The following is a 24891-nucleotide window of genomic DNA, read 5'->3' on the forward strand; positions in this document are numbered from 1 at the left end:
GCAATTTATATGGGTCTCCACTTTGACCCTATTACAAATAACTTGGCATTATACTTATTTTTGCACGTTATATTTTGTCTACCCCGGCTCTTCAAATTGATTATAAACTCTTTAAGAATAAGGCCTACATCTTTTTCATTGGTGTACCTCCAACACCTACTCCTAATACTTTGCCAAAAAAAAAAACCAAAACCAACAAACCACAGAAATAAAAGCAGTCAGTAAATGTTTGTTGAATAGACAAAATACCTTCCATCTGACAATTTCAAATTACTTTCACAAGCATCCAGTTCACCACTCCCTTCACAGGAGTCTGTGAGATGAATGAAAATGAGAAGACATGACTTTAAATCCTACCTAACCTCTACTGCTTGTGTGACTGTTCAAATTCAAAAGTTCGGACTTTTGTTTCTTATTTTTCAAAATGAGTGGGTAGGACTAATGATTTTTAAAAGTCCCTTACAGCTCAGAATTCTGTGATGATTTTTTTTTTATAGAGGTGCATATCTAGAGTTTTCTGAATCTTGTGCTGACTTGAAAGGGCAAGCAGTGGAAATTGTTTCAGAAGAACTGGACTTATATCACAGCTTTACTTACTTGTAGAACCTTGGGCAAGTTATTAACCTTTTTTGTGCCTCAGACTTCTCATCTGTAAGAGAAAGGAGTTAGACTGGGTAACCTTAGAGTCCCTTTTAGCTCTCAATCTTTAATCCTATGGATGACTGGATTTACTCTTATGGAGAATGTTAGGTGAAGGAAAAATGGGAATTGTGACAAGGAGAGGAGTCACAATGACCATTCTTTTAGTTTTATTGGTACATTTGTTTTGATGTCACATTAGATTCTGAATATATCCTTCCCTCCCCCTAATCCATCTGACTTGCTGTAATAGCAAGAACCTGGAAATATACTATATCAATATACAGACACACACACACATACATATATATATACACATACATATATATGTATACATGTATATATTATATATAATGTATGTATGTATATATATGTATATTTAAAATGTCCTTAAAATCTTTGTGTAATTCTTAGCATCTGTAACAGCCAGGACTCTGGCATACACAGAGGGTCTGCAGTACAGGTTCTTAGATCTGCTTTTATAAAAGGAAAGGCAGCTTTTGAGGAGTCAACCATCTACTTTAATGAAGCACATATATCATTCACTTAGTTCAGGGGGGAAGTCAGCACTCTGAACTTCAGAGAAAATACAGAGAAATAAAGACCAACAGATAGGGCTTCCAACTGTCTCACCATAAGCAATATATACATCAAATACATCCAGCTATCCGACACACATAGTTACGAAATAGAGAGAGAGAGAGAGAGAGAGAGAGAGAGAGAGAGAAGCACCAACATCTGGTTTTCAAAGGGGGGGGGGGGGGGTGCTTCTTAAAACTGCTGCCCAAAGTCTCATCTGGCACAAGAACCTTCTTCCTAAGACTAAGCCCCAAAGTAAAACCTCACCTCAGAGTATTTATATACTTTTTTAGAGCCAGAGGGCATAACCCTCTGACCCATTGTCTCAATAGAAATTAATAAAAGGTACTGAGGCCTATTAATGGGTGAGGAAGATCTTTAACTCTTCCTACCACCCACGATTAACCTTACATTAACATTATACCTGCCCTTGTAACAAAGATTAAAATAGAATAAAATATTAAAAGAATAACTAGTACTGTACAGTGATCCCTGATAGTAAATGCAGTATTCCATAACTGTAGAACTCCCCACCTCTTTAAAGGAGGCCTCCTTTTTCAACTCTGAACTTTTAATTATGAACTAAAAAAAAAAGCACTCCCAGGAACACCACAAAACATAAAAAAAAGATTCAACATGACAGCCTCCATTTCACACTACTTGCTTTTGAAACTAGAAGGACCAGGTGAGTAAGTGTCAGGGAAATTTGATTGGTCCTTGGAGCTATTCTTAAATTCTGGTCCTTCTAGTAAAATATAGGATTGTTCCAAAAGTCTTAGTATAGTTTTAAGCTATTTAAACTTAGTTCATTTTAAGCTATGAAGCTGTAATGTTAATTATATTAATGAGAATTAAAAGATCTTCCCCACCCATAATGGGCCTGTCCATTAAGGGAAGTTTGATTAAGGAATATTTGTTTTATAGGAAGGCCTATACCTTTTGTTAATTTCTATGAAGCACTGGTTTTCAAGGGTTGTGACACCCTCTGGCTCTGAAAAGTGTATATATATATTTTGCGATGAGGTTTTACTTTGGGGCTTACTCATTGGAAGTGTTTGGCCAGATGAGACTCTTGATAGCCGCTCTGGAGCACCCTCTTCCCCCTTTGAAAACCCAGATGTTGGTGCTTCTTTCTGTGGTAACTATGTGTGTGTGTAATGGTCAGACAGTTGGATCTGTCTGTTGATGATCTGTGATGTATGTATTGCTTATGGTGAGACAGTTGGAAGCCCTATCTGTTGGTCTTTATTTCTCAGTTTGTATTTTCTCTGAAGTTCAGGGTGCTGACTTTTTCCCCTGAACTAAGTGAATGATATATGTGCTTGATTAAAGTAGATGGTTGACTCCTCAAAAGTTGCTTCCCTTTTATAAAATCAGATCTAAGAACCTGTACATCAGACCCTCCTGTGTATGTCAGGGTCCTTACTATTACAGAAACTCAGAATTGCACTAAGATTTTAGGGACATTATATACCTATATATGTATCTGTATATTGATATAGTATATTACATAGTACACATTGTATATGTAGATAGATAGATACGTCAATATATATAAAATACAATATATACACACATATGCAAATATCTATTGTTATATATCTGTACGTATATATGTTAATATAGAGTATGTGTATATTGCTATACATCTGCATATCAGTATGTATAAAATATGTTTATTGTGTTTATATCAATATATACTGATCTGTATATACTACATGCATATATATTATGTGTATACATTGCTACATACTATACATATATACAAATATGTGTATTGTATGTATATATCAATCTACGTAGATACATTTGTTGTTTAGTCACACTCAGTCGTGTTGGACTCTTCCTCATCACATCTGAGGTCACATATCTATCTCCACACACATATATGTATAAATTTATGTTGATATATAGTGCATATATTGTATGTACTGATATACAATATATACCCCATCAATATGTACATATTGATGTGATTGTACATATTATGTAGATTTATCTATTATATATGTTGATATTGACATACAGTATGTACTGATGTATGTTTACATACCAACATACACACATATACAAATACATGTGTATTGTATATAACATAGACCTATACTATATATATAATGACATATAGTATGTATATATGGATATATCAATGCATATTAATATGCCAACATACATACCCATACATACAAATATGCATACATGCACACACACTCCCTTGTTTAATCTGCACCTTACCTTCAAAAGTGTACCCGCAGAGGAGTGCCGTTCTGAACTTTCTTCTATTATCTTTAGTGAATTAAAAATATATTACAGTGGGTTTTTTTTTTGTGGGAGGGAGGAAGAGCTCATCATTATAGCCAACTTCCTTTCCCCAACGCATTAAAAGCCAAGAGAAAACTCTTGCAACCAGAGTTATGTAAGCATAGTCTAATAAAAGGAATGACATAGTGGCCATCCGTAGACTTATTTTTTTTAACCAAGAAAGAAAGCTTTATTAAAAAGAACGAGCAACACCGCGAATTCCTAGGCTGCCGGATAAATAGGGTTCCTTTAGCGTAGTTGCAGATCCAGAAAACCCAAACAGCCGGAACGGGATCAGGGTTAGCTGGGACTCTGGATTCGGGGTGTCCTCTCTGCGGGTACCAGCATTCCCCACTTCCCCTCCCCTCCCTCACTAAGCGGGCCCCCGGGGCCAGAGCCCGCAGGCTGCGCCAGACAGGTGAGCGAAGAAGGGGCCCGGGGGGTGGGCGGGGCGAGTGGGAGGAGCTTGTGACTCGCCTCCGCCCTCACCACGCCACCTCCAGGGCTCCCAGCTCAGGTAATACCTTTCGTTGCCCGCTCGGGCCGGGGCCCCCTTTCCGCCGCCCTCGCCGGGCCCGCGTGCTCCCCAGGCTCCCCGTGCCCTCTCTGCACTTCTGGGGACCGCGCGGGTGTCCCTGCTCCTCCCCGCAGCCCTGGGCCTTGGCCTTAGATCTCCGCACACCTCCTCTCCTTGCTTCCTTCTCCCCCTCCCTCCTCTTTGCGGTGCAGGAGCGGAGCTCGGGGAAGAGGAGTTGAAGGTCCTGAGCCCGGGCACAAGTGCTCATGCCGGCCCAGCTGCGGGCCCCGAACCTCCCCGCGCACGGCCTTCTTGGTCTGGCCTCTTCTCTCCCCCCAAGTCCTGCTGGGGCTTGACCTTCACCCCGCCTTTTGCTGCCAGAGTTCAGTTCTCTAACGCTTCCCTCTGCCTCCTTCCCTGGGACCTGCGGCCCCAGCCGTCTCTTTAAATAATGGAAAAAAGAGGGTGGGGGTGGAATGGACTCAGGTGGGGAGGTGCGAGCTGGGGGGAGGGGAAGCCGATGGATGGACTGTAGGTAGTGAGTGTCCGGGGAGGAAGGAAATCCGCCTTCTTTTTTGCCGCTCTCGCACCTGCTTTTCTCTCCAACTCCACCGTCTGCGTCATTGCCAAGAGACAAGGTTAATTTCCTCCCCTCGCTGCCTGTGTTCCCCCCACTTTTCCCTCCTGAAATCCTGGAACCTCTTGGGGACCGCTCCCCTGTGGAGCAGGGAATGGCAGGGGGGCTGCGCCCCTGCTTGGGTTCTCCGGCTTAAATGAACGCCTTGCTTTCCCTCCGCTCGGAGAAAAGTTTGTGGTTGTTGTTCCACAGCCCACGGAGAATGAAAGACGTGGGCTCGTTTTGTTGATTGGTTTTAGAATTTCCGAAAGTCATGAAATTACTCCAGTAGCGGTGGTTGACGTCATGTCTGCAGCTTCTCAGGAAGGACTTGGGCAGTAGCTGAAGCCTCCGACAGTGAAGGGGAGGTCTGGTGAGCCCTAGGGAGAGAAACCTTAGGGTGGAAAACCAGCCGTAAAACTTGCTGAAGACAAGACTTCACAGACCTCCAAGGAGAGTGATAGGGGACTAAATTTCATTTCAAAATTATTCTCTTTCCAATAATAACAAAAGTTCGTGGTCATAAAATGCTTTAATGTTTCAAAAATACTTGTGTCCTAGAAAAGCTTGTGAAGTGGGTAGTGGAAAAAAGCTGAATTTCTATCTGGAAGTGGCATACACTTTAGAGACAGACTTGTCTTATGTTTGACTTGTATTTGAATGTGTTTTAAAGGTCTGTTATGATTTATTAGTCGTTATTTGTTCCGACAAGTCAGTTTGGGAATGAGGAGCGAACTCAGAACTTGGTATCTTAACCATTCCAGGGGTCTATAAAAGGATCACATCTCTCCTTGTTGTCTTTGTCCTTCCTTCTCCAAGAGGGCCATGATATCAGGGAGATGATGCCATGACTTGCAGTTGACTTTGATTTGAGTGAGGGAGAGCTGTGCAGGTCACCAGCCTCACTTCTCCTCCAGAGCCATGTGGGTACTCTGGCCAGACATTCATCAGGATGACTGAAGATGGCTCAAGATGCAATGGGAGAACCTGGCCTTTTCAGGTTCTCACTTTGAGTGAGATAACACCCATTCAGTGAAGAGGCCTCTCATGTCTCTCCTAGGCTTACATTGGAGAGAGAAGACGTTGACGGTATTAGTAAGAGAACAGATCCATGGTGAAATGGGCAATGGAACTGGTAGTGTGAGGAAAGTCATCATGATGAACACCTCAAACTTAGGACTCTAGAAATAGGATTCTTAATAATAGCTCACATTCATAAAATGCTTTGTAAAGTATTTTCCTCATTGGGAAGTAGACTGGAAATATTATCCTCTATTTTATAACATTCCCCCCCCCCAAAAAAAGAGATTTAGAGAGGTTAAATGACTTATCTTTAAAGACATTAAACATTTTGTTGAAGTTTAAAAAAAAATCATGACTCTCCAATGACTCCTCTCCCACCCCCAAAAAGTATAGTTAAAAAGGATACATACTTTGGACTCAAACTAGAAAATTAAAAAGAACATCTGAATTTCAAAGATACCCACTTCTACTATAGGAGTTAGAAACATTTGAAAAATATCAAATTTACTGTCCTTTACACCATGTATATATAATGAGTGTATGATAAAATGACATCTTTAAGTTAAAGGTTGACTTGGAAAACAAATAAAGGAAACATTGGATATGTTGATACCCAATTCTGGATATATTGATGAGAAGTAAAGATGGGGGTAGCAATGCTAACAATACAATTGTTGCTAATTTTGCTACCTCCGTCCATAAGGTAGAATCCCAGATGGGAAATCAAGTAGAGCTAAATCTTCCCAGAAGCTTTCCTGAATAAAGGGGTGGAGTGGGGCACAGAAAGAGAAAACAGTACCTTTCCCATATTTACCACACAAAATCTTCTGGGGTTTTTTTTTCCCCTTCTTCTTACTGGGTACCAAAATATGACAGCTTGAATTAAGTGCCCTGAAGAAAAGAGAGCAGGCTCTTTAATTTTCTGGTTTTTTGTTTTTGCTTATCAAAGCATGGTTATACTAAAAGTGAAGATGCATAGAATTTCTTCGGGAACATAGATAGGCTTCTTTGCCTGAATAGAATACTTATCACTTTCTGCTTTTGAAAGCAAAAGTTAGTAGAAAACCTGGAAAATAGGGTCCTTTTCAAATGTTTATAATTCTGATGGTAGAAGTGGATAGTTTTGAAATTCAAGTATAAGCTGTTTTTCTTTTTTAGTTTGATTCAAAGTATCCTTTTTATGAAAAACAAAACATTCTTCCTATGGTGTGATAAGTGCTTTTTCTTTCAGATTCCTGATCTGGGCACTGGCCTCTGGCCATTGGACTGCCAATGAAGTATATCCTGGTTACTGGTGGGGTGATCTCTGGCATTGGAAAAGGGATCATTGCAAGCAGCATTGGTACTATCCTAAAATCATGTGGCCTCCGAGTAACTGCCATCAAAATCGACCCTTACATTAACATTGATGCTGGAACCTTTTCGCCCTATGAGCATGGTATAGTAGAGAATACAGTTTTGTTGATGTTTACCCTGTCACCTTTTTGGGGGATATTGGTATATTTCTTTTGGAGATAATTAAAAATTTGAATGAGAGTGATCTATATTAGGATAGCCTACCACCCCTCCTTTTGGATTTTTTCTTGTTTAGTCATTTTCAGTCATGTCTGGCTCTTCTCACCCTGTTTGGTGTTTTCTTGACAAAGATCCTGGAGTGGTTTGCCATTTCCTCTCCAGCTCATTTTACTGATGAGGAAACTGAGGCAAACGGTGATTTGTCCAGGGTCACACAGCTAGTAAATGTCTGAGGTCAGATTTGAATTTAGGAAGATGAGTCTTCTTTACTTCAGGCTATCCGTTTCACCATCCTACCCCATTATTTTGGATTAGGCTTGCTCAGTTTCCTGGCTTTTAGAAATTTCTTAAACTTATGTTATTGCCTCAGCCAATTACTTAGGAAAACAGAATTTAACTGTGACCTGAAACTTTTTTCTTTTAATAGTATTTTTTTTCCAAATACATGTAAAGATAGTTTTCAGCATTCATTTTTGTAAGATTTTGAGTTGCAAATTTTTCTCCCTACTTTCTCCCCCCCCTCCCAAAGACAACATGCAATCTGATATAGGTTATACATGTATAATCATGTTAAACATATTTCCACATTGGTCGTATTGTGAAAGAAAGATTCAAAACAAAAAGAAGAAATCCTGAGAAAGAAAAAAGTGAAAGTAATATGCTTCGGTCTGCATTCAGACTCTAGATGCGTTTTTTGGAATCGTCTTGGATCATTGTATTGCTGAGAAGAACTAAGTCTATCATAGTTGACCACTGCATAATGTTAGCCTGAAACTTTTGACTGAGTTCTTTGTCCTAAGAAAATGGCTCTTAACTTTGAAGCTGTTAAAAAAAAATTGGACCTGTGATTTTGTCTGTATGGGACATTTCTTCTACCATGTGAAGCTCAGTAAATGCATTGTACAGTCTTAGAGTTACCTGGCACAATGAGAGGTTGAGTCCATGATCACACAGCTAGTGGTAAGCAGTAGTTGAATTCAAATTATTTGACTCTAAGGTTAATTCTCTATCCACTAGTCCACATTATCTCTCAACATACTTCCTTGTGAGTAGGGACTGTTTCATTTGTTGTATTTGTATTTCTGTCACCTGGTTTAGTGCCTGGCACATAGAAGATACTTAATAAATGCTTGTCGATTTGGTGTAGAATTTCCCAAATTGGTACCTCAGTTTGCCTGTAAAGAGGCTTTTAAATTGTAAATTGAAGCTCTTGAATTATTTTCATGTATATCTCCTTGACCACCTTGTTAGGTCACTTGTCAGACTTGAATTTCAAACCAATTTTACTAAGAGCTTAATTCAGACACAGTTAAGTCAGATCTCAGTTTATTCCAAAATCAAGTAAGTTTATCCCTACTATCTTTTTTTTTTTTTTAGCATAGGTGACTTAAAGTTGTTTGAGTAATTTAGAGTTGAAAATCACGATTAAGTGGGATTGGATAGACTCCAGAGGGGAAGTTGGAGAATGGGCAGTTTGGGGGTAGTTCCAAGATAAGTATTGAATAAGATTTATTTATTTATTTAGTTTTAGTTTTCAACATTCACATTTATAAGATGTTGAGTTCTGAATTTTCCCCTGTACCTCTCTTCCCCTCTCCCCAAAATGGCATGTAACCTGATATACGCTATACATCTACAATCATATTAAACATATTTTCACTTAGTCATGTTGTGAAAGAAGAATCAGAACAAAAGGGAAAAAACATGAGAAAGAAAAAACTGAAAACAAAAAAAAGTGGTAATAATATCCTTTGATTTACATTTAGAATCCATAGTTTCTTTTTCTGGATGTGGACAACATTTTCCATCATGAATCTTCTGGAATTGTCTTAGATCATTGCATCGCTCAGAAAAGCTAAGTCTAACAAAGTTGGTCATCTCACAATGTTCTCCTGGTTCTGCTCACTTCACTGAGCATCAGTTCATGCAAGTCTTTTCATTTCTTATAGCACAATAGTATTCCATAACGTTCATAGACCACAGCTTGTTCAGTCATTCCCCAGTTGATGCGAATCCCCTCAATTTCCAATTCTTTGCCAGCATAAAAAGAGCTGTTATAATTATTTTTGTACATGTGGGTAGGTCCTTTCCCCTTTTTTATGATCTCTTTGGGATACAGGCCTAGTATTGAATAAGATTTTTGAAATGTGAAAAATTAGCACTAGGAAGTTGGGAAAGGGAGAGAGAAAGAGTGAGAGAGAGTAAGTGAGAGAGAGTGAGAGAGAGAGAGAGAGAGAGAGAGAGAGAGAGAGAGAGAGAGAGAGCAAGAGACAGAGAGACAGTGAGACACACAGACAGGGAGAAACAGAGAGAAACAGACACAGAGAGACAAAGAGACAGACAGGAGCAAGACAGAGACAGACAGAGCATGAGTGAGAGCAAAAGTGCAAAGTTGTTAGCTAACAGGGTTGTTTAACTTTGCGATAATCTTGATTCTGTCACTGTAAAATTTTGGTTAAACCTATCGGACTCTTGGGCTCCAGTTTCTGGTACAGTGAGGAGCTTGAAAGGGATCTCTAAAATTCTTTCAAGCTCTTACTTCATGACTCTTTGAATAATTGAATAATTAAATCTATAAATCATCAATCAGTAAACATTTATTCAGCACCTACTGTGTGCCAGACTTTGTGCTAAGAACTGGAGATACCAAGACATTTGTCTTGAAACATTTCCTGACCTCAAGAAGCTTATATTCTAATGGGGGAGATTATGTGTGTGTGTGTGTGTGTGTGTGTGTGTGTGTATGTATACACATATATATGCATGTGCATATACATACACATATATACACATATGTACATATACACACTATATACATGCACACACACATATAAGGATTTGCAAAATGGAACTGAGGCAATTTTGGGAGGGGAGTTGTGCACTAGTAGGGGAGAAGATATCACAAGTGGTACTCAAGCTGAATTTTGAAGAAAATCAGGCATGGAGGTGGAGTTGAGGGAGTACATTCCACTCATGGGACCCAGAAGCAGACTGTGTAATGCAATAGAGGTAGTAGATGGAGTATAGTATGTTCAAAACAGCCAGGGGGCCAGTGTTGCTGGAATATATAGAAGGTGGTGGTGGTGTTTAGTTGTGTTCTATTCTTTGTGACCCTCTAGACCATGTTGTTCATGGAGTTTCCTTGGCAAAGATACTGGAATAATTTTCTATTTCCATTTCCAGTGGATTAAGGCAAACAGTTAGTTAAGTGACTTGGGTTACACACCTAGTAAGTGTCTGAGACTGAATCTGAACTCAGGTCTTCCTAACTCCAGGCCCAGAGCTCTATTCACTGAGTCACCTAATTGCTTTCAGCTTCACATTAGGTGGTAATGTATAAAAAGGCTGGAAAGTTAGGAAGGGGCTAGGTTGTGATGAGATTTAAATGACAAAAGTGGAATTTATATTTGATCGTACAAGTATTCATTGAAGTGTATTGAGTGTTGTGTGTGTGTGTGTGTGTGTGTGTGTGTGTGTGTGTGTGTGTGTGTGTGTGTGTGGTGTGTGTATGCGGAGAGAGAGAGAGAGACACAGAGAGACAGAGAGACAGAGAGAGACAGACAGACAGACATGGCCAGACCTATGTTTTAGGAAAATCACTTTGGCAGCTCTGTGATTGAAATAGGAAGTGAATTGAGGCAAGGAGGTCAATAGACTATTACAATAATCCAGTCTAGTGGTTATGAGGACCTGAGCTATATATATGGTGAGGTGGCTATCTAAGTGGTGAGGAGAGGATGTGTATGAGAGATGTTATGGAGATAGAAATGATAAGATTTGGCAATTGATTAGATATATGGGGTGGGTGAGAAGTAAATGATGAGACCAAGATTGTGAGCTTGGTCACTAGAAGGTTGGTGGTACTGTCAGCAGTAGTAGGGAAATTTGTAAGATGAATGGGTTTTGAGAGAAAGGTGATGAGTTCTGCTTTAGTCTGTTTGAAATATCTCATAAATAGTTGGGAATATGGGACTGAAGCTCAGGGGAGCTGCAGGTAGAGATGAGGGAGTCATCTTCTTAGTGATGGACCTATGGATCTATCTCATGGGATGTGATGTGGCCATGTGTTTTTTGTCCTTTGCTCTCAAAGAGGACCATGACATCAGGAAGGTGATGCTATGACATGCAAGTGAATTGGATTTAAATGATGGAGGATTGTGCAGAATCACCAGTCTTACTTTTTCCTTCTGAGCCATCTGATTCCGGTGGCCAGATCTAGATAAGGGCAGCTGGAGATGACTCAGGATGCATTGGGTGAACTTGGCCTTTTCAAGCCAAATCTTCAACAGGTCCCAGTTTGACTGGGGCAAAGCCCATTCAATGATTAAGATCTGAAAGGGGAAGACCTTCAGGGTGTCTGGCCAAAACAGAAATAATTGCTGTTTACATTATTTCTGAACTCGTGTGGTTAGAGAGAAAGAGAGAGAGAGAAAGAAGTATTGCTAACTGCCCAGTTCCAGTTTGGTCCCAGTATGTAGCTCCTTTTCTACTCACATAGGTTGCTGTTTGTCCTCTGTTCTCAAAGAAGACCATGACATCAGGGAGGTGATGCCATGACATGGAAGTGAATTGGATTTAAGTGAGGGATGGTTGTGCAAAATCACCAGCCTCACTTTTGGGGCCATATGAGAAGAAAAGAGGAGAGGACCCTGGCCACAGTTAGCAATGTTGATGATGAATGAGCCAGCAGAGGAGATTGAGGTAATGATGTCAGCTAGGTAGAAGGAATACAAGAAGAGAGTATTGTTATTCAGTCTTTTGGTCATGTCTGACTCTTCATGATTCCATGGACCACAGCATGCAAGGCTCTTCTGTCCTCCACTATCTCTCTGAGTCTAAGTTCATATTTGTTGTTTCTGTGACAATATTCATCTCCTCCTCTGCTTTCCCTTTTTCCTTCAATCTTTTCCAATGTCAGCATCTTTTCCAATCAGTCCTGTCTTCTCATTATGTAGGGAAAGAACAGGAGAGAGAGTAGGGTCCTCAAAGAAGAGACAGCATCTAGGAGGAGAGGGGAGTCAGTAGTGTTAAATGCTGTAGCAAAATCAAGAAAGATTAGGATTGGGATGAGGCCATTAAATTTAGCAATTATGAGAGCATTGGTAAGAGAGCAGTTTCAATTCAGTGGTAAGGTTGGAAGCTAGATTTCTGAGTGCTTAAAAGAGTAAGGAAAATAAGTAAGTAGTAAATATAAAATAATTTAAATAAAATAACAATAAATATAAGTAAATAAAATAAATAAGTAAGGAAGCATTATTACACAGGACCTACCCTAATGAGGGTTTTTTTTTTAATTTTAGGAATTGGGGAGGCTTGGGCATATTTGTAGTCAGCGAGGAAGGAACTAGTGAAGATTAGAGAGAGGGAATAATATTGGGCTCAATCTTGTGGAGATGACAGAATTTTTTTAGTATAGATATTTAAAATAATTTCTCCTATTGTACTTTTAAAATAATGTTAATACTAATCACAAAAGCAATTGTTCCTATACTTTTTGGAGTTAGCATTGATGTCACATTTACTGTCTCCAAATCTAGAAAAGTGCTTTGAAATTTTGAAAATTTACTTTGTTTGGGGGTTGGGGGGGCGGCGTGACAATCAGGGTGACACAGCTAGTAAGTGTCTGAGGCTGGATTTGAACTCACGTCGTCCTGACTGCAGGGCTGATGCTCTTTTCATTGCACTACCTAGCTACCCCTGAAAAATCACTTTCAAAATGAAATGAATTCAAAGAAGACCTGATTTCACTATATCCCCAAAATAATTGAAGAAATATTGAAGTGTCACATTATTAGGGCACATGGCCTCCCCTGAGAACTTGGAGACGCAAAAAAATTGTTGCCAAAGGAAGTGTTTAAGGTAGTAGGACCTTGGCTTCTTTCTACAATCCTGGGTTGATGGATTAAAATGAATTTTAAGCAGGAAGTAAATCAACTGTGTGTTAAGCACAGACAATTATAATCACAAATTCTTTCAATTTGCCTTTTTTTTGTAGCTTTAGAATAAGAGAGGGCTGCCAAGACAGAAGGAACACTTAGGAGAATTATCATGAGATAGAAAAGAGGGAGGCTGAATTGAGTTCCCCAGGCAATTGGATATTTTTCACTATGATTTCCAGCATTGACAATTGAGGTTTCTTATTGAGTTTGGAATTGTCAATGAGGTTTAATTCTTCTAAAGCAGCTTTAGGAAAGCTGACCCATAATGAGGATGGCCCATGTTTAGCAAGTATAATGGAGACCTAGAGACATTTTTTCTCAATTAGTGGCTGTGCTTCCAGAAATGTCTCTGCTTTCTTTCCTATTATCTTTTTAAAAACTGACGCTTTATTCAAGATAGTCTAATTCAAAATTTGGTTCTGGCAATTGCAAAGCAGAGGACACTGGTGCTCTGAAGCAAATTATTACCCTTTTTAAGTCTTTTGTGAAGTGTGATGAGTTTGGAAGAGCAAAATCCTAAGGAAGAAGAATTTTAAATAAACAGATTCAAAAGACAATAACAGGCTTCATCAAAAGGACTATAAGTCATTTCTCTTAAAAAAAATCTCATTTTAATAAAGAAAATAATTTCATAAGCATTTATCTCTCCCTTCCACTGCCCCCAACATTGAACAACTTTTAAAAAAGAAAAAAGGAAACCTTTTTAACAAATATGCATAGTCCAGCAAAACAAACTCACACACTGGTTGTGTTTAAAGATGCGTGTCTTGTTCTACATTTCAAATCCCTCATCTCGCTGGCAGGGGGTAGGTTGCATGTTTCATCATCAGTTCTCTCATGATGGTGGTTTATCAGGGCATTGGTCAATCAATGTTCCAAAGTCTTTCTCTATACTGTTATTGACAGTCTATACATTGATCTTTTAATTCTACTCATTTCACTCAACATTAGTTTCTAGAAGCATCTGCAGTTTCCTCTGAAACTGTTCATTTCTTGTTTTGAATATGTATATATTGACATATGTACAACCTATGTCAAATTTCTTGCCTTCTTAATGAAGGGGGAGGGGAGAGAGGAGAGAATTTGGAATTCAAAATTTGAAAAAAATGTTATTTTTATATGTAATTGGAAAAATAAATATATAAAAAAGAAACTGTTCATTTCTTATGGCACAATAATATTCCATTACATTCACATGTCATTTAACACAATTAATTTATTCGTTTTCAGTTTTCAACAATCACTTCATAAGTCTTAAATTTTCTCCCCCTCTTTCTACCCTCCTTCCCTGAGATGGCATGCGATCGCATATGTCATTTGTTTAGCCCAGTTCCCAGTAAGAGGGAGGATGCCCTCATAGTTTCCATTTTTTTGGCTACTATGAAAAGGACAGACTTTTCCCATTTTTATTAGTAAACATTTTTACTAGAGATTGTCTTTCAGATAAATTGATGATTAAAGAGAGATTCTTTAAAATGATTTTTGGACTCTAGGTTGTTTTTGTGAAGTAAAATGTGTATATGTATCTATACATATATTAGGTAGAACATACACATATGCACATACATATATATTAAATAAACATGAAAACCCTTCTTTTACGTTTCACGGACATGACCCTAGGTCCTTGGAGCCTCTCAGCAAAACTTAACGTCTGGCAGGTCCTACCAGGCTTTGAGAATGGACAGATGATGAACAGTAATGTCCATAAAACCAAGGCCAGCCCACGTTGAAAGGATCATTATCAGGTTAAATGAATTTTTTAGCTATAGGTATAGCTATTCTCATTAGGATGGACAGCTAGGTGGTTCAGTGGATAGAGTGCTGGGCCTGGAGTCAGGAATATTCCTCTTCCTGAGGTCAAATCTGGCCTCAGGCACTTACTAGCTGTGTAACCCTGTGCAAATCACTTAACCCTGTCTACCTCAGTTTCTTTATCTGTAAAATGAACTGAAGAAGGAAATTGCAAACCACTCCAGTATCTTTGCCAAGAAAACTGTGAATAGGGTCACAAGGAGTTGGATAGGACTGAAATCATTGAATAACACATCTCATTAGGTCTCCATGTTGTTAGGACAATCCTGTCTCCTACAAGAAGGTTTTCCTGATCTTCTTTAATACTATTGCTTTCCCTCTGTTAATTATATCCATTTTATCACATGTGTATATGTATGTGTGTATATCTATCTAAATCTCTATTTTTCTCTCTTGTTTGTACTTGTTTTCATGTTGTCTTTCCTGTTAGATTGTAAGTTTTTTGAAAACGGACTGTCTTTTGACAGTTCCTGGCACAAAAACAGGCATTTAATAAATGCTTGTTAACTGACTGACAGTGAAACCATAGGTCCAGTCCTTATGTTTATCTCTTTTGAAGCAGGATAGAAAGTTTTCATATCTATTAGGATGCTAAAACAATTTTTTGTTGTTGAATCGTTTTTCAGTTGTGTCTGACTCTGTGTGACCCTATTTGGGGTTTTCTTGGCAAAGATGCTGGAATGATTTGCCATTTTCTTCTCTAGCTCATTTTATTCATGAGGAACTGAGGAAAAAGAGGTTACATGATTTGCCCAGAGTCATACAGCTAGTAAGTGTTTAAGGGCAGATTTGAACTCAGGAAGTCTTTCTGACACCAGGCCTGGCACTCTGTGCACTGTGCCACCTACCTGTCCAAAACTATTTTTAAATAACCCCAAACATTATTTTGATCTTTTTTTTCCAGGTGAAGTATTTGTATTAAATGATGGTGGAGAAGTTGATTTAGACTTGGGAAATTATGAAAGATTCTTGGATATTAACCTTTATAAAGACAACAATATCACTACAGGAAAGATCTATCAACATGTAATCAATAAAGAGAGGCATGGTGATTACTTGGGAAAAACAGTACAAGGTATGCCCAAGAGTCTTTTAGAACTGTTTCCGTTTTAAAAATGAAGACTTGACTTTCTTTGGTATGTATACATTTTAAAATATAAAATAGTATGCCTACATATTATGAACATGTGAAAATAGGAAATGGCCATTGTATTTTCCTATTACTAAACTTTATCATTTCTACTTAAAAAAAAGTTTGATATCTTATTATAATGCTGCCTAAATGTGAATTCAAATTATCAAAGGTATTTGTTGACTAATTTGAATATTTAGAATTGGATCTAAGATCTCTGGTGAGTATATTTGATTAGAAAAGAGGCATTGAAGAAAATAAATCATGATGAGCACATCTTAATTTTATTCGTATACAGTAAAGGCCAATTATAATGTTATTTTTAGCTCTCAATTTTTTAGAGTTATTATAATTAAATGTCTAATTTGTTTTGCATAAGAAAAACATCTTGTCATCCTCCATTTAGTGAAGGGAAGTCTAGTGTCAGAGGGCTGACTTGTAAGCCCTTATATCTGTGTTGTTTGCATAGCTTAAAAAGACACTCAGTAGTAGTAATGACTAATTTTACATTTATTGCCTTTTTTAGTCGTTCCTCATATTACTGATGCTGTTCAGGAATGGGTGATGAATCAGGCTAAAGTTCCGGTGGATGGTCACAAGGAAGAACCTCAAATATGTGTCATAGAGGCAAGTATAGGATATTTATATTTGTCCCCACGCTCTCTATAAATGCTAAGTATTGTTATTATTAATGAAATTATTTGGATTCAAATGTTTGTTGTTTTCACAAGTCAAATATCTCACTGACTTATAACTTTGAATAGTCTTTCTTCCTTCCTTTCTATACAGTTTTGTGTACAGTCCTCCCTGACTCTGGTCAGTGCTGAAGGAAGCTAACCTGAACCATTCACCCACATTTATATATATGGCAATTTCAGAAAATATTGTATAGAACAGAATCCCTGATTCACTAAGTACCTGTATTTCACTGCATAATCGTCGCAGCCAAAAATTAGCTTATTCATTGCATGATATAATTTTGTTTGTCACGCTACAGAAAAGGTAAACAGAGCAGCAATGTATTCAACAGTGGTGTATGGCTATACATTTATCTCTCCCTCATTGCAAGCCATGAGCCTAGAATTCTCAGTGCACACGCATTGTCAGTATATTTCTGGAAGCCAGCTTGCATGGTTTGTTTAGAATGGTGCAATGGGAGAGGGTGGGCAGGTGCCATGAGTAAGTGACGTGATATGGTAAGACTTACAACTTCTTGTCCTAGCTGAACTGTATAGTTTATCTGCCAGCAATACATTAATGTGTGAAGCATTTCTTTCTGATTATGGGTAAATATAAAAATTATTCTCTGGGTTTCAAGCTGAAAATGATTGTGTTCACTGAACAGCATGGAAACAGAGCTGTGGAAAGAGGATTTTCAGTGAGTCAAAAGTTGGTGTGAGACTGGTGAAAACTAAAAGGCAAGTAATACTGGCACAATTTATTTTCAAAAAAGCTTCATATAATGGCTGCACCTCCACTTTTTTGCAAAAAATTTGGCACAAATCTGTGATGATTATGTGGTGAAATATGGTATGTTAACATTATGGCTGATAAAATCTAATGAAAATGCACTCCACAATAATAATACGAGCTAGCATTTGTATAGTGCTTTTACAAATATTAACTCACTTTATCATCACAACTCTAGGAGGCTATTTTTCCCCGTATTTTACAGATGAAGAAACTGAGGCAAATGGAGGTTAAATGACTAAGCTAGGGTCACCTATCTGAGCCTGAAGTTGAACTCAGTTCTTGACTCCAGGTTCAGTGCTCTGTTTGATGAGCCTGTAGCTGAACCCTTGTATGCCATTTCATATCTTCTTCTTCCCCACTCTTTCCTCCCCCTTGGCATGTAAAAAGTATTGTTGGTTGGTCAGTTATAGTGACATTGCCTTTTTCATATGCCTTTTTCAGCTTTACTTTTATGTTTCATGGCTTGGCATTCATGCCTTTGATGAGAAAGCAGCTATTATTAGCACTGTCAGACTGGGACAGGTCTTAAAACACGCCTTCCCTCAATTACTATAATGCTTGCATTTAGGATCATGGAATTGACAGTTGGAAGTGAATGTAGGGCAAAAAGGACTGGCTCTGGTGTCAAGGGACCTGGGTACAAATCCTAACTCTAGTAGTATTTAACTTGCTATGAGGGGATGGGCTTTAATTTTCTGATCTGTAAAATGAAGATGTTGGACTTGAAGATTTCCAGGATCCCTTTGGGCACCCTACAACTATGATCCCAAGTGTTCTAGTCCAACTCTCTCATTTTACAGATGGTCAAAGTGAAGTGACTTGCCTAAGGTCACTTAATAGAAAGTAGCAAGGCTGGGATTCGAATACAGCAAGCTGTTCATGATGCCATGATGCCTATAATTGTTAGACCAGAATCCTGAGGCCTCAGAATTTGTATCTGTCTTTCTTTCTCCACTCTCCTCTCCCCTCTTCTGCTCTCCTCTCCTTTCCTTCCCTATCTCCCTTATCTCTCTTTCTCTTGACCTTTTTCCTTCCCATCCCCCCCATTCTTTTCTCCCCTTCTATCTCTCCTTTCTCTTTTCCTTTCTTTCTCCTCTCTTCCTCCCTCTCTTTCCTCTCTTCCTCTTTCTCTATCTTTATTTGATTCTATGTATCTGTGTGTATGTATACACACACACACACACACACAGAGGTTGTCTAAGAGTGTGAAAACTTTTGAGTTGAATTCAGGCATTATTCTTTTAACAACTTGTGAGGGCTTATTCCTAATCTACAATTTGGGAACTTTTGTAGTCGTAACTTTAGAAGTTAGGAAATGCATTTTAATAGATCATGGAGAAAATATGCTGTCCGGTAGAGCTGATGGATGTCACCAGGCATTTATTAAGCACTTATTATATGTTCCAGTCATCAAAGTAAACCCTAGGGATATAAAAAAAAAAAGCAAAAACAAGGTCCCTCTTCCCTTAAGAAACTTACTGAACCAGCATGCAGATACAGATATTATAAATAGAAGCTAATCTTAGAGGAGAAAATATAGAAGTTGGGAGGAGAGGTGTCCTATAGATGGTAGGATTTAAAGGACCTCTAGCCCAGACGCTGAAAGTAAACCTGATTTAAAGGATAATAAAATTCCAAGGTAAAAAGGATCTTAATGAGGCGATTATCCAGCAAGGGTATACTGGAGCCAGCTTGAACCAACTCCAGCAATTTTTAAAATTTTAAGAGTTAGCATTTGCATCTTGGAAATTGTTGCACATTAAAAATCAGGACTTGATTTATTGTCTTGTTGATTGTCTAGACTTAAGAAAGTGATGGAGAAAATATTAATAATACAACTTTAAAAAAAATTTATTTGTTTTCAGTTTTCTGCAATCACTTCCATAAGTCTTAGATTTTCTCCCCTTTTCTCTCCCCTCCCTCCCTGAGATGGCATGCAACCTTACATAGTTTCTATACATACGTTCTTATTAAGCACATTTTCACATTAGTCATGTTGCATAGAGGAAATAAAATGAATGGGGGAAACCATGGGAAATGACAAACCAAAACAAAACATAACATAAGAGAAAATATTCTGCTTCATTCTGCATTCCAATTCCATAATTCTTTCTCTGAATGTGGATGCCATTTTGCCTCAAGAGTCCTTTGGGAATGTTTTAGGTCCTTGCATTGCTGTGAAGGGCTAAGTCTATCAGAAAAATTCCTCCCACACTGTGGCTGTTACTATGTGTAATGTTCTCCTGGTTCTGCTCATTTCACTCAGCATCAGTTCATATAAGTCCTTCCAGGCCTTTCTGTGTTCTTCCTGTTCATCATTTCTCATAGTATTCCATTACATTCATATACCACAACTTATTCAGCATATGCAGATTAAACTTAAAAGTGTGTTGAGCATCCATTTTCTTTTTGGAGAGCTAGTGGTTAAAATATTTCCCACTCAGCTGCTGAACTCTGGTGATCCATCAGACTGCCTTGACTCCTTTACACCAATATGATGCATTTGATGAAGTTTTTAGTTGTGATTATACCTGAAATGAGATATCTATTATCTATTTATATAGATGGGTTTATATAGATAGATGATAGATGTATATTAGGAAGTGTATTATTATTTCCTTTTTTTTTTTCTGATGAGGGAATAGGGGCTAAGAGGTTACATGATTTGTCTAAGTTAAACCCTGATCTGTTAACTCCATGTCTGGTCTCTACTTGCTAAATCACTGCCACCTGGCTGATGAGGTGGTGTCTCTCTATTTGTCTGTCTGTCTGTCTCTATATCTATAAAAAGATCTATTTATATCTATTTCTCATCTATCTATTTATCAAGCAAGTGCTCACTTGGGGGTCAGAAAAATTGATACAAGGACATCCTCTAGGTCTCACTTAAGAACTTTGGAATTGATTGCGTGACATGAGAGACGCTGGCACAGGACTGCCCAATATGGAGTATCCTCATCAGGGAAGGTGCTGTGCTCTGTGAGCAAAGCAGAATTGAAACAGCTCAAAAGAAATGTAAGATGTGCAGATTTAGAGAATCCACCCCAGATGTTCACATGGACTACTTGTCTGACCTGTGGTAGAGGATTACGAGCTCGTATTGATCTGATTGGCCATAGCTGGACATATTGTAACTTGACTCTAATGTAGTGATGTCATTTTGGTCCTCTTCAAGAACAAAGGACAGCAACCACCACCATCTACTTATAAATAGTTCTCGCTATATTGATAGATAAATTTGCTATCCATCTCTCAATTGATCTACATAGATATCTGTCTAGATCTACGTATCCATATGTCTATAGGTATCTATAGATAGATGGTAAGATAAATGATAAATAGATATCTCCTCATCAGCGAGGGTGGCAGTAAGATAGCAAGTAGAGGCCCAGATGTGAAGTTATTGGATCATCTTAAAAATCTAGATACATTTAAGTAATTAGTACAGAGTTTGTTTTCTTGACCTTTGGAGGTAGGGTGGGGTGGGATGAAGAACTTAGAATTCAGAAATACATTAGTAATAACATTGAAAAATTCTTGGTAGGAAGACTGAATTTGATTTTATCCCTGTATTGTAAAATGAAAACTTTCCAGATGGTTGATAGGATGTATGCAATTCCATTACTGGCCACCTGAGTGCAGAAGCAGATAAGTTTTAAAAGTTTAGTTTCAGAATCTGATGCCTTAGGAATGCCTTAGTTAGCTATGTTTGGAGTCTGTCTATTTTGATTTTTGAATTCAGATAATTTCCCCTGGAAACATATTTTTAAAATCTTTATGCTTTTAATTGGAAATGTTGTGCCCTGGTGGATTGTTAGGACATCTTTTTGTGCATTGATCCCTCCTCTTCTCTTTTTCTGATTGAAAATTATATTCCCAGGGATTTCCATGATGTAGTTTGATTATATAAGTTTATCATTCATTAAAAATTACAATTTTTTTAGGGGGGCTAGCTCTTTCTATCTCCTCATCCTCATGAGTTCAGATCTGATTCCAGACATGCCCTGGGCAAGTAACTTAACCCTATTTGCTTCAGTTCCTCATTTGTAAAATGAACCAGAGAAGGAAATCACAAATCACTCCAGTATCTTTGCCAAGAAAACCCCAAATGGAATCATGAAGCATTGGACATGACTAAAATGTCTGAACAACAACTTTCTATCTCACCTGTAAGTTGGAAGTACATCAGCCATTAGTTGGCATGGAGGTTTTGACCTTCTCCAGTTCAGATTTGGGTCAATTTGTCCCTCGTTAGGCTTCCTGGTGGCCCCTCACTCTGGGGGGCTCCTCATATTAGTGTCAGACTTAATTGAGACATTGGGTCAGCTTTGCCTTAGTGCTCCTCAGAATTCCTGAGCTCAAGTGATCCAATATCCTCAGCCTCCCAGGTTAACAGGGATGTGTTACCATGTCTGACTAATTGAAAACTTAAAAATTTTATCCTTACCAGCTTTAAAATGATGATATTGTGTCCTTAAAAATGCAATGTAGAACATTGTTTAATTTAATTAAATAGTAATTATTAAGAAATGTTATGAAAACTTTTATTCATTGCTGGTATTTAAAAAAAAGGTAAAATTTCAGTATTGCTTTTTCAAATCAGCTTTGCTCATGTGGCTTGCTAACTAGAGTTAGTAGCAGAAACATCCAGTAACATATCTCGTCATGGCCTTTTCAGCAGCCATCGTAAACTTGGGTGAGAAGATAAGGGGGTGATGGTGTTATCTATTTATGTTTTTGAAGTATAGTCATGGCAGGAGTATGTGGTGGCAAGAATACCAGGATCTGGGTTTTAGGTCTGCTGTTCCTTACCTGTATGAATTTGAGCAAGACCCTTAACTTCTCAGTTTGTCTTATCTGTAAAATATAGCAATTAGACTAGGTCCATTATAGCTGAAAATCCTACATGTATTTATGGTATGATTTATGTGTAGGTAAGAAAAGAATTTTATTTTAGTTTCATGTTTTAGTAGTAGACTATTAATTATTTAGATCTTTGGTTGGGTAATTGACTCATAATTAGAGTCGTAGCAACATCTCATAATAGAACTGGATAAGGTTATTTGAGATTTTGATTATGTAAATGATGTTTACTCATGGTAAAATACTACCTCCTTTTCTTTTTTTACCCATATGAAACACTTTCTTGTAACCTCTCTGCCTGTATAAATCCTACCCATCAATCATTTAACAAATTTAACAAATGTTTGGGAGCCTACTAGATATGCTACTACTATGTTAGGCACTGGAAGTGGCAGGAGGGGGGTGTTGAGAGAAGATAAGAAGAGAAAATGCATGATGGTTCTTGTATTTAAGTGTGATGGTCCTTATTTTCAAAGATTTTGACCGTTTTTGGGGGAGTGGGAGAAGGAACAAGATATGAACACAAATATCTACAACAGCATATGGTTGTCTATGGTTAGGACAAAAGAAGTGATTGGTATCTTTGCAAAGCCAAAAAAAGCTCATTGGTTGTCAGGAGCTGTTTTAAAATCTGCAAGCAACCCTGTGTGCCCCCTGCCCCTAAAACATTTTCATGTATAAAACAGTATGGAAAAAAGTGACTGTGAAAATAGGACTTTTTGCATACAATTTGCCTTTAAAAATACATGTTTTATAACAAATAGATTTTATTATCTCACCATATTATATAACAAAATTATATAAACAAAGTAAATATTAATATTGGTATGATATAATATAATATAAAATATATTTTAAAAGTATATCTATAAAATAAATTTAACATTCTCATTTTAAAGTTATCTTGCTTGTCTGTCCCTCTTTCAGAATGAGTTATTTTTTTTCTTTTAAATGCTTCAATGGCCCTCTTGTCTTTTTTTTTGTTTTTGACAAAACTATGATGACTCCCCTGTCCCCCCTCTTAACCTCCTCCCTTCCACTGAAAAAAAAAATAAGAAAAAATTTCTTTTAAGAAATAGGCATGGCCAGACACAAAAAGTCCCACATTGGCTATGTCTGAAAATGTAAGAATGTCTTATTCTGCACCTTGAGTCCATCACCTCTTTATCGTTAGTATAGGAGGTAAGATTTGAGAGGGACTTTGAATGATAGAATACGATTTTGATAGAAAAGGTGAAGGGGAAGGTTAGATTTAGGTTCATGAATGAGCAAGGTTTCTTCCTGGGACGATGAGTAAACAAGGCTGGTATAGTTTATGCGCAGGAGCAGTAGGAAACAAGTTGGATTAGACTTAAGATTGTAGACTTCAAAATGCCAGGTTAAAGATTTTGGATTTTGTCCAGTAGACCATGGGGAGCCTTGGAGTCTTTTTTTTTTTTTTTAAAAGCAGGAGAGTGATATGATGAAACTGTTATTTTAGAAAGCCTAATTTGGCAGTACCAGGGAATTGTTTTGAGGGGAGAGAGCCTAGAGACAGAATACCTACTTCTCTGCAATAATCCAGGTGTGACGTGGTGGTAGACCTAGAGTTAGGGACAGAGACGTGAGACTAGTGAAGGAAGACCCGATGACTTAGTGTGTCTGCTTATGTAAAGAGAGTGAGGAGTGTAGGATGACTCCAGGATGGATGAGTATAAAAATTATGGGAAGTCTTTCTTTCTCTCTCTGGTAGAGGGGGAAATGAATTTAGTTTTAAATATGCCAAATTTGAGGTGAAATCAAAATAGATATATAGGTAAGGTGTATTAGGACAATTGTTAAGTTTTCAGTTTATCAACACCTCACAAATTAGTAATCACCACAAATTAGGTCTTGATTTATTGTTTATTGACTATCTCTAGACTTAAGACAGAGTTAATAGTGCAGATTAAATTAAAAAGTGTGTGCTTACTCCCCCAGCCCAATGGTTATTCTTTTACTAGCACCCCCTAGCATGGATCTATAAAATGTTTTTGTTGTTCAGTCCTGTCTGAGGATTTTCTTGGCAAAGATATTGGAGTGCTTTTGCCATTTTCTTCTCCAGTTTATTTTACAGATGAGAAAACTAAGGGCAACAAGGTTAAGTGACTTGCTCACGGTCACATAGCTGAGGCTGGATTTGAACTCAGGTCTTCCTGATTCCAGGGCTAGTGCTCTATCCACTGTGCCACCTTGTTGCCTCCTTTTTAAACATTGCTTGAGTTAATCAGTGATACAGTAGAAGACTCGGACAATGAAGTCATCATTAGACTAGAGACCTGGTTATTGGAGGCTAATAATAATATTTGGTATTCATATAACACTTTAAGGTTACACATGTTAATGGAAATTTCCATTCCATTTACCCCTCACAACACCTGCAAATATAAGGCAGTTGAAAATGCAGCTGGAGATGAGAAAAGAAGTCAGGGATCTGTATTCTCGTTCATAGACTTTCATA

General features: G+C 37.9%; 1 protein-coding gene across 20 annotated transcripts in view; it reads left to right on the forward strand.

The window, feature by feature from the left end:
* Positions 1-24891, forward strand: part of CTPS2 (CTP synthase 2) — a 147458-nt gene that overhangs the window by 3263 nt on the left and 119304 nt on the right. For 10 of the 20 annotated variants that reach the window (XR_011968057.1, XR_011968056.1, XR_011968055.1 and 7 more), the window contains 3 exons: positions 6907-7113; positions 15849-16019; positions 16603-16703. Coding sequence is in view for 14 of the 20 variants with exons in the window: in XM_072614255.1 (XP_072470356.1) it covers positions 6948-7113; positions 15849-16019; positions 16603-16703 (438 nt within the window). In the remaining 6 variants the exon portion in view is untranslated. Of the gene's footprint in view, positions 1-3868; positions 4037-4583; positions 4675-4912; positions 5026-6906; positions 7114-15848; positions 16020-16602; positions 16704-24891 lie in introns of those variants that run through there. The other 10 variants (XR_011968059.1, XM_072614257.1, XM_072614265.1 and 7 more) reach the window with 6 other exon arrangements.

This window comes from Notamacropus eugenii, chromosome 5 (assembly GCF_028372415.1).
Source record: "Notamacropus eugenii isolate mMacEug1 chromosome 5, mMacEug1.pri_v2, whole genome shotgun sequence".
NCBI classification, from domain to species: Eukaryota; Metazoa; Chordata; class Mammalia; order Diprotodontia; family Macropodidae; genus Notamacropus; species Notamacropus eugenii.